Here is an 18,019-nt window from a genome sequence, read left to right as displayed (position 1 = left end):
ACTTAACATTCTTGCTGCTTACAGTTATCTCTATCTATAATGAACTTGGCTCAGTAGTTTCAGTGGAAAATGAAGGGGAATAACTCTTTCGGGGGTCAATTGACCATTTTGGTCGTGTTGACTTATTTTTAGGTCTTACTTTGCTGAACATTATTGCTGTTTACAGTTTATCTCAATCTATTATAGTATTCAAGGTAATAACCAAAAACAGCAAAATTTCCTTAAAATTACCAATTCAGGGGCAGCAACCTAACAACAGGTTGTCCGATTCATCTGAAAATTTCAGGGCTGATAGATCTTGACCTGGTAAACAATTTTATCCCGATCAGATTTGCTCTAAATGTTTTGGTTTTTGAGTTATAAGCCAAAAACTGCATTTTACCCCTATGTTCTATTTTTAGCCATAATGGCCATCTTTGTTAGTTGGCCAAGTTACTGGACACATTTTTAAAACTAAATACCCCAATGATTATTATGGCCAAGTTTGGTTTAATTTGGCCCAGTAGTTTCAGAGGAGAAGATTTTTCTAAAAGATTATCAAGATTTACGAGGTATAGGGGAGGGTTGAGATCTCACAAACATGTTTAACCCCGCCGCATTTTTGCGCCTGTCCCAAGTCAGGAGCCTCTGGCCTTTGTTAGTCTTGTATTATTTTAATTTTAGTTTCTTGTGTACAATTTGGAAATTAGTATGGCGTTCATTATCACTGAACTAGTATATATTTGTTTAGGGGCCAGTTGAAGGACGCCTCCGGGTGCGGGAATTTCTCGCTACATTGAAGACCTGTTGGTGACCTTCTGCTGTTGTTTTTTTCTATGGTCGGGTTGTTGTCTCTTTGGCACATTCCCCATTTCCATTCTCAATTTTATTCTATTTTTAGCCATGGCGGCCATCTTGATTGACGACGGACAACGGACGCAAAGTGATGGGAAAAGCTCACTTTGCCCTTTGTGCCAGGTGAGCTAAAAAGCAAAGCAAAATAAAATTAGGCTATCTCAGATTTATTTAAAATGATACAATGTTGTATATTTGTCCGAAACGTCATTTACGTAAAATTATTTTCCACACTGATAAATCGGATAAGAATTGATAAATAAAACTTGTAGTAAATAATTATTTTTTCAAAATGTTTACAAGAGTTGTTTGCGTATCAATTTGACGAGTTAAACAAACACAATTAAAGACAAGGTAATGATTAATCAGTTGATAATTTGTAAATTAATCTTGTCGTAGCGACTTGATAGCATCTTCCCTGGTAATAGATCCCCATTTTAAAACGTTTACTGGTATGCTATAGTTATATGTCAAAGAAAGCTCATTTCTATATGTATACACAAACCACATCCAATAAGAGGAGGAGTCCATAAAAGCGGAATGCTTAATCTTCCATTCTGGAAATAAGTTTTTGTAATCTTTGAAGTAATGAGCAACTTCTGTTGTCCCTAAGCCATCGCACTTGCCATATTTTTTGCATTTTCCTTTTACTAACGAGCATAGAAATCTTGTATCTGAATTTACTTGATAATTACAACTTTCCCAAGAAATAATTTTGGATGAAAGTGTCTTGGCGCCCCTGATTCCTAGTGGTCTATGTTGAATGCATGAATGATTTTCGTCGACATTGTGGTGATTCTTCGTAGTCCTTTCACAAACTTCGTTGCAAAACGGACATCGTTCATTACAGCCCCACAGCTTATCGAAAATGGTTTTGCATGGATGTTGCTCTTTCCAAAGAATAAAATGTCTAGACTCATTTTGAAATTCAATTAAAAGATTAGATTTCATACCATCTAACAAACCTACAAAACATTTGTGTAGATTTTGAAAACATGCCCCTTTCTGATTTTTTGGAACAAATTGATGAAATGTTCTGAACGGGATCGGAAGATGACGAGCGAGAGAATTTTCAAACAAATTAATCCACCTAGATATGTTTGATGATGACCTTTTCATATTTTTTGTTGCTAATTCAGCACAATAGTTTATTCTTATAAAATGTTTTTCTATTAGATCCTGTACAATGACGATATATTTGTTGCCTGATTTTCGGAAAGGTTTGAATAAACGATCATTTGTAAATGATGTTATCCACTTTAAAACAAAATTCTCTGCGTCTTGAATATAACGATAGAAGCTATCGAAATCATCCTTGAGTGCAAGATCTTTCATTACTTCCAGCATAAGACTATGCTTTGAGGAAAAGTGTTCATTAACAATTGTTTTAACAATTTTTAATGGCAACTCCTCCTGAATTTCTCGCTTAACAATATCTTCTACACTGCGAGCTAACATATTGGCCGTTTTAACCTCGATGTTTTTGTAGTCATACACATCTTTAAAATACAACCATGTAGAGGTTTTATAATTTTCTATCTGTGCCATCACGTTATGATTTTCCTCGTATCTTTTATCGATATAGTTAAAAACATCTATGATACTTCTGGCAACATGGACTGCTAATTTGACTCTCAGAGCAGCTGTGAAAGTAAAACTATGATGATCATCAATAAGACTATTGTGTTTATGCAAACTCTCTCTTATTATCATAAAGACTTCTTTGACGTGCGTCTTTTCAAAAGGACTGTCCTGGCTAAGAACACTTATCAAGAAATTATGGATTTTCCCTAATATCATATTGATAATATTCAGTGCATGCTGCTTACACTTTAACTTTTTCGGTTTGGCGGATCCAACTATTTTTTCATACCAAACTTTTGAAATGCTTATATGACTATCTTCAAGATCAGTAAAAGAAATCGAGTATTCAGGATTTCTCTTTTCAGATTGTACAATTTTTGGTAATCTTTTCAACTCATTATAAATAAGCTGGCCATCTGCTTCAAAAAGATCAAAAAGTATTTTTTCAACTTCGTCTTTAACGGACTGTTTTTCAGAGATGCTATCATGCTCTATACCACTAACCCATTTTGCCCATGTAGAGTTGAATTTCTTTTCAAGTTCTGCCTCGGGCAGCGACTTCCCCTGGAATTGGTTTGCCAATGCTTCTGCTTTATCCCTTAACTCCAATTCATGTTTTGTTCGTTTGTTAATTCTTACAAGATTTGTAGCCTGTTGGGTTTTCATTTTCCGAATATTTTTTTCCCCATTTCGTTTAAGATCAATCACATTTTCCGTTAAATATAAAATTCTATTTTGTCTCCATTGTTCCATTATGTCACGGAGAGGACAATTGTCTATAAAAGAGTTCCACTGATTGGTTTTTTTTTCTAACTGCGTTTGAAGAAATGTTTTTAATGTCTTTAAAAGTTCGATTGTCTTTTCTTCCAACATCTTATCATCTGTGCATCGTATAATTTGAACATTGACAGTCTTTTGCACAAACCCACGCACCTTTCTTTCAATACTCCAGTTAAGTATATTAAAAGTTTCTTCCATCGTATGATATGCCTTAACTTCCAGACTATTACGAAAACTAAACACAAAATTGTCTGATAAAATGCCATACCACAAGTCTCTCATTTGTGTTGTCATCTGTGAAATAGTTAAAAATGTTTTCCTTTTTAGTGGGAAATCAAACAATATTTGATGTTTAACTTCCTGCACATTTCTGCTGTAACCGACATTTATAGGTGCCATTGGAGGGTCCCCTTTCCAAAGATCAGAAAAATACCACATGTGGGTTTCAGGGTTTACTTCTATTACTTGGTTAAAAGAGTAAACATCTGCAATGCCTTCATGTTTTGCTGCCTCGCAAGTAAGTTTGTCCAATTTTTCCATCATTTTTTGTTTTGCGTGTATCATTTTTGCTGATGCATCGACAGCAGGGACATTTTGATGTACAAAAATACATGTTTGCTGCATTTTCAGATTATCATTTGCCATTTTTAGTCGTAAAAATGCATGAACTGCAATTTGCAAAACATCTTCTATTTCTTGTGTGTTCTCTCCCTTAATGTTTATAACAGTAATGTTGCCAAGTCCAAGAACAAAAGTAGCAAGTTCATTGTCATGTGAATGCTTTGTATCACCAAGTTCAGGTGCTCTTAGACCCTCAGTGTCTATAACAAGTACGTAGTCATATGGTAATATGCCTTCTTGGACCTTAACCAACTGTGCAAAGACACCTTTTGTACATCGCCCGGCACTCACAGCAAACTGAAGACCAAACATTGCATTTAGTAAAGTGGACTTCCCGGAACTCTGAATACCCAAAACAGATATGGTTAATAGTTTTTTATCTCCTAAATCCTTCTGAAGACGGCCCAAAACGGCCTCGATCCAAATCAAGGGAACAGTTGCAGTATCTCCATTCATTATTTCTAATGGGTACCCATGCTGAATGAGTTTACTTACAAGCTCCGGAAATTTCTGAACTGAAGAACTAACATAAGCCGATCTAGACATCACTGCTTCGTAGATTTGCCCTAATTCCCTCACGAGATGCTCGAGTCCAAAAGAAGCTTCAACCAAATCGTGTTCTGCATTATCAAGAGCCAATCTTAAATTTTCAAATAATTTATAATTATTATTTTCGACAGCATTCCTTAAAGCCACGCAACTTTTTTGGTATTTAAATACAAGTTGAGGTACATTTAGTCTACATTTATCATCTAAATATATTTTTATCCAATTTAGAAAAAAAATTGTTTGGTCAACGTTCTGTATTGATTCTAAACCCAGGCATCGAATAAACAATGCCATGAATTTGTTGTGATGCTGCTCAAGTTTCGATATTTGTTCTGCTCTTAATAAATCCATTCTTGATTCAAGTTGCTCTTTTTCAACATCAGACTTCGATTTGTGCCGTTTTTTCAAGTCAGAGCACCAGGAGGCCCACAGTTGCCCCTGAAGTGGCAGTATCGTTTCCTTCATAGTTGGTTCTAAACTCGAAATTTCATGCATTAGGGTAAGCGCTATCCTCTTGCTTTCGGTACATTCAGTCATCTGATTTTCATCTATAAATTGCAATTTTCTTGTTTTGTTAATTAGTTTGGTCGCTTTCCTGTCACTTAATGAATCGACCAGAAGTTTTCTCATCTCCTTTGTTATATCTGAAGAACTTTTAGTTTGTTTGGAAGTTTTCAAGTTGAAAACTTTAATCTGTGTTTTAAACATAGTCATACTAGATTTGTATGATCTCCATATCTCAGCAGGACTCTTTCCTATATCACTGCTGGCTTCAAGAGCATATATAACAGGTAAGTTATTACAATGCAGTGCGAGTAAAGATTTTTTCACCTGTTCGGAAGTCAGTTGTTCGATATCACTGTGAACAACGATGACATGTGAAAGGTTGCGTATGATTTCTGTTTCTTTTCGGTAAAAGGAACTATCTCCTCGCAGATTCAAAACCATAACCACGTCGTCAAATATGTCATTGTTTCGTCCAGACGGTACATACCATGATGCTTCTACAATTCCGTCAGCTGCAAGTCTTGAGGTTGTTCCAAAATGGCAATCTCTATTAAAAAATGTTGGATGGCATTGATCATGCAATATCTCATTGATTATTTTTGATTTGGATATGCTAAGGGGACCGAATCTTAAAAATGATACTATTTTAACTTCATGATGAAGAGCGTCCAATTGGGTAATTTTGTCATCTGTTCGTTTGTCAATCAGTACTTTTCTTAAAACCCACTGCGATAAAACAAGTTTATCAAAATCATGGTAAATAAATGGTATTGCAAGCTTACATGCAAACAGTTTTGATATAATATCCTGTTTGAGAAATGGATGACAACATAAAAAGGTCACATAGAAAAGGTCAGATGGATTTATAGAATTTATTGTTGTGTCATCAAAAAGACCATCGTCCGAGTCTGGTTCGAAATCTTCGTCTTCATTTCTGCTCTTTTCAAACAGCATGTTAAGATCCTCTTCACGTGCATTATAATTTAACATCATAATTTTGTTCAAAAGAAACCATGGTAAATTGTTTTCGTCAAGTTCTTGATTCATAGACTTAATTTCCTGAATATCAGAAATCATAATTTTATCAGGGTAATAACTTTCCAGTGATAAATCTCGCAGTAGTTTTGATAATGCAGCGGTTTTATTTCCCATTTTTGTTTCTGGTAGAGCTAGTTGCATGTCGTCAAACGACCAAACATCCTCATCGTCCGGTTCTTCAACTACAACCAAAATAAATGTTAAGCAGTATTTAGATGATGCAAATAGTTATCAAAGGTACCAGGATTATAATTTAGTACGCCAGACGCGCGTTTCGTCAAGTACAAAGTTGAAGAGCATTGATGATTCAAAATTCCAAAAATTGTGCCAAATGCGGCTAAGGTAATCTATGCCTGGGATAAGAAAATCCTTAGTTTTTGTAAACAGGAAATTTATAAAAATGACCACATTATTGACATTCATGTCAACACCGAAATGTTGACAACTGGGCTGGTCATACCCTCGGGGACGAAACGTCCAACAGCAGTGGCATCGAACAAGTTGTGTAAATAATTATCAAAGGTACCAGGATTTTAATTTAGTACGCCAGACGCACGTTTCGTCTACATAAGACTCATCAGTGATGCTCATACCAAAATATTTATAACGCGAAACAAGTACAAAGTAGTTATAATATCACAAACTTTAAACATACAATCAACTGGACTCAAATACAGTCATAAAACACCAGACCCGACAGCCAAAATGATACTTGTGCTATTGATAAAGAATTAAATCAAACTTGTAATTTACACAGGTCAGGTTTACAATTCCGATGTATCTTTATCCAAATATAAGAAGCAATATAGTTGTCAATAAACGGGGAATATGTAAACAGAAATAATTTCTGCAAATATGTGTGATGCTCCAGGTTTGTTTTAAATTGCCAAGGTACACTTAGGATATATCTCTGCATCAGATCTGTGATACGAAATATATCTAATCGAGTTAAATTTTTATATTTAAAACGCGAGGCTTGCTGAGCTTTTTAAATATTGAAGATTTGATTTACTGATTTTATACGCAGGCAATATATATATTTTTTTAAATGACAACATCATATCGTCCAAACTAAAGAGACAATTACTTTCGCCACAAGTTTTATTTTGAAAAGAAAACCACTTTAAATCGACGAAAAAATCCAGCAAATCCTGAACAACATGTTATCAAAACCGTTCTATGAGATTATTACAGACAAATAATACAATTTCACGAACCTGCATTTTCATGAATTACCTGAATTATCTGTATTTTGTTGCCATTCTGTAACTCTGGTTTGTAATGCTTCTTGTTGACATCCATAAAAATTCATTTCAAACCTAATTTGATTTGGTCTTCCTAAACGTTTAAAGATCTCAGTCATATCTATGAAAAAAAATACAAATATCATTGTAAATTCAAAATTGGATGCCTCAGCTACAAAGCAGAACAGGAAGCATACTTCGATCGGATACGTTATTATGATAAGAAAGCAAGAAAACAAACTTTTCAATGAAAAACAAAGTAATTTTTCGCTTTAAGAAAATCAATACAAATATATCATATGAACATTATTTTAAAAATCAGGATAGAGATACTTTCATGCCTATGCTAGGCTTACAAATGTTACCAAATCAACACTGTAGTTATATCTCTGAATATTGCTTTTGTTGGTATAAATATTGATTTTGTTATTAGTAAATTAAAAACCATACTGAATATTATTGTTATACACATATACATATTCACAATTCTACAATTTTTCAATAATTATATTTCGGCATTGCACAAGGTAGGGTTTTTCTCTGACTAATCATAACTTCTTTACACTAAATCCATTGAATATTGGTTGTGTACTGGTTACTTCTTTTGTCTTAGATACATGATTTGTTATTTGATTATTTGATATTATTGGCTTTGAACTAGCTGTAAGTAGTCATAATAATCATATTGTAATTGCAATTGGACACATAAATACAGATAGATGATTTTGCATAGTGCAATGATACAGTAATTTAATCGGGAAAAAAGCAATTGTATGAGAAAGAATATGATTAGTTATCAAAGGTACCAGGATTATAATTTAATACGCCAGACGCGCGTTTCGTTTACATAAGACTCATCAGTGACGCTCAGATCAAAACAGTTAAAAAGCCAAACAAATACAAAGTTTAAGAACATTGAGGACCCAAAATTCAAAAACCTTATGCCAAATACGGCTAAGGTTATCTAATCCTGGGGGTAAGAAAATCCTTAGTTTTTCGAAAAATTAAAAGTTTTGTAAACAGGAAATTTATAAAAATGACCATATAATTGATATTCATCTCAACACCGAAGAGCTGACTACTGGGCTGGTGATACCCTCGGGGAAGAAATGTCCACCAGCAGTGGCATCGACCCAGTGGTGTAAATAGTTATTAAAGGTACCAGAATTATAATTTAATACGCCAGACGCGCGTTTCGTCTACATAAAAGGTGCATATGAAAAAGCATACTTGTGCCTTCTTTTCAAATGTTGGTGGGGTTCGTGTTACTTGGTCTTTAGTTTTTTATGTTGTATATCTTGTGTACTATTTTTTGTCTTTTTGGTTTTTTCTTTCTTTTATAGCTGTGGCATTGTCCGTTTATTTTTTATTTATGGGTTTGACCTTCCTCTCATATCGTTTGCCTCTCTTTTAACTTACCGAACAACCCCATAACTTTTGGTATAGGTCTGTCAAAAGAAATATGTTTAACGTGTTTCTTTATCTCTGCTACACTTGAAGGCACAACTACTGCAACACAACAAAGATTTGTTAACCATTGCAAAATATTAAAAATTACTTAATGATTAGCTTTGAACAAAAAGTCGTTTATTTGTGTCTCAACGGTCAATAATTTAATACACAGTAACATAATTTTTAGTTCATTATTTAAACTTTTTACTGTATTTGTAGTATGCGGATTGAAATAATAACTTAATGAAATTCATTTAATATAAAAAAAAATCGTAACGAAACGTTATATAAACAGTAACCCTAGAATATAAACAAAAAAGCATCATCGGTGCTGCAAACCATTCTTTTGAAGGTAGACAACGGTATGCAATGTTTTCATCTTATCTCATCTCATCCCCTTCCCTTTCATGAATGTGACCTACCGAATTAGACTATTTACCGGATTTGTTATCACATAAGCAACACGACGGGTTCCACATGTGGAGCAGGATCTGCTTACCCTTCCGGAGCACCTGAGATCACTCCTAGTTTTTTGGTGGGGTTCGTGTCGTTTATTCTTTAGTTTTCTATGTTGTGTCATGTGTGCTGTTGTTTGTTTGTCTTTTTTCATTTTTAGCCATGGCGTTGTCAGTTTGTTTTAGATTTATGAGTTTGACTGTCCCTTTGGTATCTTTCGTTCCTTTTTCAGAATCATTTGATGATTTTAGAAAAAAAATATTTGAAACTGAAGATGAACAGTTTCAGTCAGTAGTCACATCTCATATATCCCAGTTGCATTTCTGTAAATATTGACAATACAATTTCCCATAGGAACTCCTTTTACGGCTAAAACTGTACCACTTTTACTATGAAGTTTTGAAAAAAATCTTATCCTAGAATTGAAAGTTCATTTGCACCACAATTTTTTTCAAAGGTCAAAATATAGGGCTGTGCGGCATATTTTCAACGTTTATATGCCCTGAACTTCTCAGAGTTTAAACTAACACTAATTTTCTTAACTACCCCTACCTCGAATGAAAGGTTACCACAGATTTCAATGTAAACAATATGCACGTGTTTATTTACTGGTAACATTCCCAAGTTCTGTCTCTGCGTTATGGAACACAGAGAGCATAACTGGGAACCAGTATGTAAACAAAATTAATTTTCTATGAATATTCAATTTCTCCCCAAAAGAGGCGTGTTGTCAGAAACAGCTGTATTTACAAAGTGCAACCTCGAAGGACTGCCTTATACCCTGACCACTTCCTCAATATTGACACAGATGGACGACTTTACACTAAAATCTATGACAAACGGGACGATTTCAACTTCCCAATTATTAATTTCCTATGTTTCAGCGGTAACATACCCTCTGCCCCATCGTTATACTCGTGCATGTTCACACACTACAGACTTCATATGCAAGAGTGTGCTTCGTATGCAGAAACTGCTCCAACAAAGTTATGAGGAGTAAAACTAACACTCCGTAAATTTCATGGACACAATCACACATTGATTGATCCATATGATGTGTCTGTTCGGTGGCGTTGATACATTCGTGTGACTGACACACAGCTTGTAATTCTATTACGCTGTTTTTGTGTAGTGTCCTTAATCAATTTTAGTTATTCGTTGTTATTCTGTGGTTAATAAGTCGAAATATTCTATTATATTTTTTATTTAAGTATTTTCCTATCTTGGGTGTTCTTGCATTTAATTGTACTATATTCCCGTCATGTAATTTTGTCATGTTAGTGGTATGTTTAACATTGAAATACGGCTCGAAGTTTGGCTAGCCACAAAACTAGGTTCAACTCACTATTTTCTTTAATTGTCTAGTACCAATTTAGTAATATGGCAGTTGTTACTAAATAGTTTGTTTCTATGTAGGTTGCATTGTTGTTTATTTTTGTTATACCCACATGTTCTGTTGTTTCGATCGTTTCCTCTTATAATTGATGAGTTTCCCTCTGTATTAGTTTGTGACCGGATTTGTTTTCTTTTAATATTGATTTATTTCTTTTGAACAGCGGAATACTACTGTTGCCTTTATTTATTTTATATCCATAATACTCCTAAAAGAATAGTATTCAATTGTCCAAAGATGGAGAATTTTGCAATTTTGATATACATTGTTGTATTTTTATTTTAGAAGGGTTATTGATTTTCAATATCTTAACTTTTTTCAGGAAACTTTGCCTGAGGGAGTTGAATCTTAAGTTTCTTGATGTTCTTTTCATTAAAAATCCATGCTTTTGTGATTTGGTTCCATTAATATATCCCTCAGAACTTGAAATTAAAGAAACTGCAGACACGGTTTTCCTCCGTCTCATTTTTAGACTTATCTTATACCTCGAATTTAACATACGTGGTCATCTCAGTATCTGAATTTATGACAAACGAGACATTTTTATTTTGGATATATATTTCCCAACTTAGTTAATACTAGTATTTAAAAGCTTGCAGCTGCTACGTAGACTTTCTAAAACGTCCTTAGTGTCTAAGTAGAAAATTGATGAATCAGAGGAATGTCAAGTAATGTTTTGTCCTTTTTCTGAAAAAGTGAATCATAAGGTACCAAGACCTTTTTGATAAATATTAATAAACATTCTGTATAATCTTTTCAAATAATACATATGATCTTGACGTTTATATTCTGGGTATTGACTTGTTTATCTTCTTAATAACGTGTTAAAGTATTCTTTAATTTGTCTTTATAAATATTACTTTCCCTGATTACACTGTTATTTGTGATATTCTTCCCGTCATTGTGTTATGTACCGTGTTTAATCGTGTCTTTCATTTTGCTAATGTGCTTCGTCTACATGTGTATGACATTTTGTGTTTGTAACATAAGAAAGGGCTCTGTACTTATACATCCTGTATTTGTGTTATTGTGCTGTTGTAAAAAAAAAATTCTTGTCTTTCATTTTGTTAATGTTCTTTGTCTATATGCCTTTTGTGTTTCTTTGTTGTAACATATGATATGGTCCCGTCATTTTGTTATAGTGGTATGTTAAATTCTTGTACTTTTGTCTTTCGTTTTTTTCTTATGTGCTTTGTGTACATACTGTTTTATTTTTCCTAGTTACTTATTTGCTTGTTTTATAGGGATTAAGAATATTATAATATAATGCTGACTGTTGGACATTTTACCTATTATGTCTGGTTTTTTTTTGTGTGTTCACACATCGTTGTCAATATAATGTAATTTTATGCGACTGTCATACAAATGAGAGGTTTAACTAGCTATAAAATCTTATTTCATCTACTATTTCTACCACAGGCACAATACAAATACAATATGTTTCCAATCGAGTGTAGGTAGACGAAATAACTACGGTTGACATACTTCGATAGGCCTGTTACGAATGATTCCGACAACATAGGTATGCGTGCTATACACCATTGTGGTTATAAATCAATGTAAATTTACGGCATAACCATTTTTAGTGAGGTTGACAACGGAGAAATCGAAATGAAACGGAATTTCACGACCGGATGACATTTTTTTCAAAATGCGAGTCAAGTACCTTGTGTTATATTAAGGTATATAGGATTTTTTTTCTGAGACAAGTGCCTGTGTTTTCTATATACATTTCTACACACAAAAAATCCTGTAACAAGTGGGGAATATGATAGTTGTAATCAATCGTTTGATGTTTTTGAGCTTTTGATTTAGTTAGAATTTTCCTTGGAGTTCGATATTGTTGTTATTTTACTGTTTTCGTGTCAGTACCGACTGCTAGTAATATATAAGACACAATAATTTGAGTTGGCGTAGATAAAAGGGAATGTACACAGAATTATCGATGTCAACTCTTGTGTATTTTCCCATTATGTAGTACTCAAGATATTAACCATGGTCAATTTAGATTGGCATAAAAGTTGAGGTGATCGAATAGGCGACAGACCACAAGTAATTTCCCTTTCTTTTCCAAATAACGTTGGTTTATTTTTCACATTAAAACAAAATAACCATTTGAATTTGCAAAATATTTGGTATGTGTAATGTACAGCAAAAGCCTCACATTATATACAACTTTTATGAAAGTCCTTCATTTTAGGTCATTTAATTAGCCAAAACACATCCATACAAGTCAAGAAATGATCCGAAAACTTTGCAACTGATATAATCACTCATTCCCACGAATAAATAGATAGAAATAATGCTTATACAAATTATATCAACTTTCTTCTTTCGTTTCCACCCTATAAAAACTAAATAATGAATTAGAACGGCAGAGAACAAAAATAAAGGAAAACGACCCTATAATAGCATGGAACTGAATTCGCCAAAAATGTAATTGTTTGTTAACTATGACAGTTGTCTACCATACTGTATTGTGTCAGTACTCTTAATTGACTAAGATAATTTAATAATTGAATTAAAAGCATTTAAACAAGCCATACGTGGAATCAACTTTGATATCAATTCACATATTGTACCAAATTGTATTTGATAACTTATGCAAGCATTATATACTGATAAAATACTTCCATAATTCTTATCAAATGCTTGAATTAGATGTGTTACTTTTTTTGTTTTAATTCATAATAGTAATTTATTATAAATTTTCATAACAAAGGTACTAAATGCAAGTGTATGTCTAAAATAGAGTAGCGTTCGACCTACTAAATTTAAAGGCAAAAAACATATTTCTCCATTATAATATTTCTGCAAGTCACTTTAACACATAATTAGTTTCAACTAAGAATTCTGTACCATCTCAAAACTCTGGAGTTATCCCATAGGTTCAGCAGGGCAGAATCACAAATACAAAAAAAAACATATGTTGTTTACAGTGCATATGATATTATATTTTAAAACTTTATAATTAACTGTCTCGAGCTACAAAACTGTAAGTAGTTGTAAATGTACCAAAAATAATGATTACGAAAGCCTTATTTAACCATGATTGACCAAAGCGTTTACTTACTGTTGTAATCAGTACTTAGCGAATCTGCAATGTTTGCTTGACCCGCTTCTGACAGGAACTTGGCAAGGTATTGTTTCACATTAAGATGAAGACTAGCAATAACAGAACACCATTCGCCAATCATCATAACGTTCCTCCACTGTGGATCTCTAGGATAAACATCTTCTAAATGATTTAGTTTTGCACTAGTATAGCCTAGATGTATACCTAGAGATTTCCATTCACCCCCGATTTCCCCAGCTATTTCCAGAATTTCTAAAAATAAAAATACACAATCTAACAATTTACTTCTCATGAACCTCAATGACATAATTGATACAGCAAATATACAACATCCAAAATATGTAGACAAACAGAGGTCCGTTAAGTACACCAAACCTAGAATGACAACTATCCAACTTCTGCACCATCACCATTATGTTTTATCAATTTATCGATGGGCATAATTGTAGGAAGATTACTTTCTGAAAATGTCTATTGATGACATTTATGTTTTATGTTCGATATTTGTTGTAATGCCGTCTTCTAGTAGGTCATTTTTTATTTAGGTTTATCAATTTGTTTGCTCAACGGATCATAACGTGCTAGTATCCTTCAAACGCGTTTATCCGATTCGATTATGGTTAAGTAACGTTTATATAAATAAGGCCGTTAGTTTTCTCGTTTGAATTGTTTAACTTTGTCATATCGGGGGCTTTTATAGCTGATTGTGCGGTATGTTCATTGTTGGAGGTCGTAAAGTGACCTATAGTTATTCATGACTGTGTCAGTTTTTTGTCTTGTGGACAGTTGTCTCATTGGCAATCATACCATATCTTCTTTTTTTATATATACGTTACAAGTTGAGAAAATCAACTGAAATTGTGCGCGAAACTTTAATATTATAAATACCTTTCTCACTCAGTTGCCATAGATCCTGCATTTCGTCTGGATCAAGTGCATCAAGGAAAACATCTTGATCGCTAACATTTGGATCAACAGCCACAGCCATATCCATAACTCTCAATCATAACCTGCATAAATGAATAATAAAATATCTAGATGATCAAACGTTCTATATCATTTAAGTCGGATTTGTCTCTAAATTATGCAATGTAAAAAACGATTGAGTCCACGTGAACCTCGAATAATTTTAGTTACATGTTTGAATAAAGGCAATATCTAATAATAAGGCAGTAAGGTAACATTATTATTTTATTCAAAATATTTTGATGTCCATATTAAACGACCTTCAACAAGTTACACGTGTCTATGATACTTAATTGGTTGGGTTGTTGTCTCTTTGACACATTACACGTTTCCACTCTCTATTCTAAAATACCATTTATCAATATACTATACTATATATAAAAAAAAAGAAGATGTGGTATGATTGCCAATGAGACAACTCTACACAAGAGACCTAAATGATACAGAAATTAACAACTGAAGGTCATCGTACGGCCTTCAACAATGAGCAAAGCCCACACCGCATAGTCAGCTATTAAAGGCTAAGAAATGGCAATGTGAAACAATTCAAACGAGAAAACTATAGGCCTTATTTATTTACAAAACAATGGACGAAAAACAAATATGTAACACATAAACAAACAACAACCAATGAATTACAGGCTCCTGACTTGAGACAGGCACATACATACAGAATGTAGCGGGGTCAAAACATGATAGCAGGATCCCAACCCTCCCCTTAACCTGGGCAGTGGTATGACAGTACAACATAAGAACGAGCTATAAATATCAGTGAGAAAGAATAATAATATAAGAAGAAGAAGAAGAAGAAGAAGAAGAAGAAGAAGAAGAAGAAGAAGAAGAAGAAGAAGAAGAAGAAGAAGAAGAAGAAGAAGAAGAAGAAGCCTTTTCAGTTGTGAATGTTTATATGTTTAAGAGTTTAGTATGACGTCTATTTTCACCGACTTAGTACGCATTTTCATGTAGGTGCCATCTTAGGCCTGCCTCCACTGCGTTGAAGACCCATTTGTGGACATCGGCTGTTTTAAATCTGGTGTTTGGTCGTGTTGTTGTCTCTTTTATATAATCCCAATTCACACGTGATATTGGAACATTTATATTAAATTGAAAGTAAAAAGTGACTTATTGGTCCATTGGGACGGGTATTTTATATATAGGTAATCATATTCTGTACAAATTTATATATTTATGTTGATTTACACATGTCACTACAATAAACAATGTACTTACAGTTTACTCACTTATTCCCTTATTTCCATTCTCAATTTTACATATACACTTTGTGTATGCATTCATTATTTTCCTCTTATATAGACTAAGTGTGTGAGACAGAAAAAAACAAATGTTGTCTTGAGGCCATTTTGAACAGATTGACATCATCATTGATCAAACACACGGTCATTGATGTTTTAATTATGCATTGAGAAGAGACTAGAATGATTCAGCATTATATATATACATGTCCAATGTATTTGAATATTGTCTTTTAAAGTTGTAAATCACTTATACAGAAAAACTCAAATATATGTTACTAAGACCAAATATTTCATAAACAAAACAATTAAGATATGGCATAAGATACCAAGTTACGTGTTGCTGACTTTGCAAATTAAAGGCATATGAAAATGTGTCGTATAAAACAAGCTTTTGTTCTCGGACCTCTACCCTCTCATTTTAATTTCGGAATGGAGTGACTAAACTTACACTAAAATCTGTGAAAGAAACTAACTTTAAAATAATGATTTAATAATTTTACAAATAACACGGCCATGTTTTCCAAAAGGTGTACGACGAATCAGTGTACTCCGCCATTAATAAGTAAATAAACTTCCTTAAGTACAGTGATTATTTCCTACCTGTGGCATTTCAGTATATACGAAAAGATCTTTGATCCTCCTTCATCTAATACATCTTTTTTTCAGCTACATATTAGGTATAAGTGTACATGTTGGTCTGGGTCAAATGAATGTTATATATACGCCTACATGTACAAATGTAGATGTGCTGACTTCAATTTTCAAAAAATCAATCTGGACCTATGTTCAAAGTTCAAAGTTCAAAGTTCTTTATTTTCCAATTATGGGCCCCTGACGGGACATAATGACAACAATAAACAATACATTCTGATTCTTAACACATAAACATATAATGAAGATAAAATTCAAATTTCAATTCACATGAAGAGAATATAATATCATAGAATATCATATAAAATGTCACAACATAAAACAATTGTTATTGTTACTATTTTCGGATACAATTCAATAAGTCTAAGGTGTATGCAAAATTTTAAGAAATCTGTGACATAGCCAATTTATTATAGCTTGACCTTAAGCTATAACGGGGTTTAAAATTGGTTTTAGAATTCAATATATGAACAATATATAATTTGAATTAACAAAGTATTTTCAAAACTAATAATTGATAGTCATATAAAAAAGAAGATGTGGTATGATTGCCAATGAGACAACTGTCCGCAAGAGACCAAAATGACACAGCCATTAACAACTATAGGTCACCGTACGGCCTTCAACAATGAGCAAAGCCCATACCGCATAGTCAGCTATAAAAGGCCCCGATATGACAATGTAAAACAATTCAAACGAGAAAGCTAACAGCCTTATTTATACAAAAGAATGAACGAAAAACAAATATGTCACACAAACGAAATATAGACATTTATAATTTAATATATTTTTATTCATATTTTTTACCTGAGATTACCTGTAAAATGAATGCGCACAAATGTAATCAAAAACTGCGCGCAAAACGTAAAACATTTTAATCCCCAAATGCGCGCAAACGTAGTGCGCCCGCCATTTCAGAGTGCAAGCAAAAATAGTTTAATAATTTATTAATTCACCATATTATTAAATGGGGAATGGAAATAGTTTGCTAACAGAGGTCCACCTCGTCTCTTATCCATAAAAATAAGTTGAAGGAATAAATAATACAAGTCACTAAAATGGAAAAGAGACCAATGGCAAATGCTCTTGGACTTGTTAGGAAGTGGAATTTTAGATACCGTCTTAACCTCCTCGTGACTAGTGCACAAAAGTAAAAAAAATATTGTTGATGATACTAAAAGGTTTTGGCATACAAAATCTTATTTAATTATATATATCTACAAATGCATATATATACATATTTAACACTCTAGCATAGCAGTAGAGGGTGCAAGTGAAGTGACAAGGTCCCACTACTCTTTAATTAGTATGTTCATGTTTGGCTATAAGACAACAAATTTTACATAAAATTCATACTATGCTACTCATAGTTATTTTTAAATAGCTTCAATAGGTAAGGTCGATAACTTTAAAAGTTTATTTACCTTAGGTAAGCCAAAATCTTAAATATACATTTAGCTGAGTGTGGGTACCATGTTTTGTTTTGTTGTTAATAATTCGCTACTGATGTCTTATTATATATGATATATAGTTTCGACATAATAAATCGTATAAATTCTCAATTTTTTTCTAAATAAAAAAATAATTCAAAATCTTTCAATAGCCTTTCAGT

At 33.1% G+C, this 18,019-nt stretch overlaps 1 protein-coding gene across 1 annotated transcript; it reads right to left on the bottom strand.

Annotated features, from left to right (window-relative positions):
- Positions 1–990: 990 nt before the first annotated feature.
- LOC143075226 (interferon-induced very large GTPase 1-like) lies at positions 991–16,500 on the bottom strand. The gene is made up of 6 exons (XM_076250582.1): positions 16,357–16,500; positions 14,423–14,544; positions 13,532–13,786; positions 8,577–8,666; positions 7,150–7,278; positions 991–6,095 (listed from the first exon to the last, which is right to left on the bottom strand). Exons 2-6 carry the CDS (start codon positions 14,526–14,528, stop codon positions 1,219–1,221), a joined length of 5,457 nt encoding a protein of 1,818 aa, XP_076106697.1. The 5' UTR covers positions 14,529–14,544; positions 16,357–16,500; the 3' UTR covers positions 991–1,218.
- Between the last annotated feature and the right edge of the window lie 1,519 nt (positions 16,501–18,019).

The sequence above is a fragment of the Mytilus galloprovincialis genome, chromosome 5 (assembly GCF_965363235.1).
Source record: "Mytilus galloprovincialis chromosome 5, xbMytGall1.hap1.1, whole genome shotgun sequence".
Lineage (NCBI taxonomy): Eukaryota > Metazoa > Mollusca > Bivalvia > Mytilida > Mytilidae > Mytilus > Mytilus galloprovincialis.
This window is presented reverse-complemented; position numbering and strand designations above follow the sequence as displayed.

Excerpts from the sequence above, each read along its gene's own strand:
- LOC143075226 (XM_076250582.1), bottom strand. The coding sequence starts at position 14,528 with ATGGATATGGCTGTGGCTGTTGATCCAAATGTTAGCGATCAAGATGTT. Across the intron at positions 8,667-13,531 it reads GCTAAGTACTGATTACAACA|TAGTTGTGCCTTCAAGTGTA; the intron begins GTAAGTAAACGC and ends GTTGTGTTGCAG. Across the intron at positions 7,279-8,576 it reads AAAAGTTATGGGGTTGTTCG|ATATGACTGAGATCTTTAAA; the intron begins GTAAGTTAAAAG and ends TTTTTTTCATAG.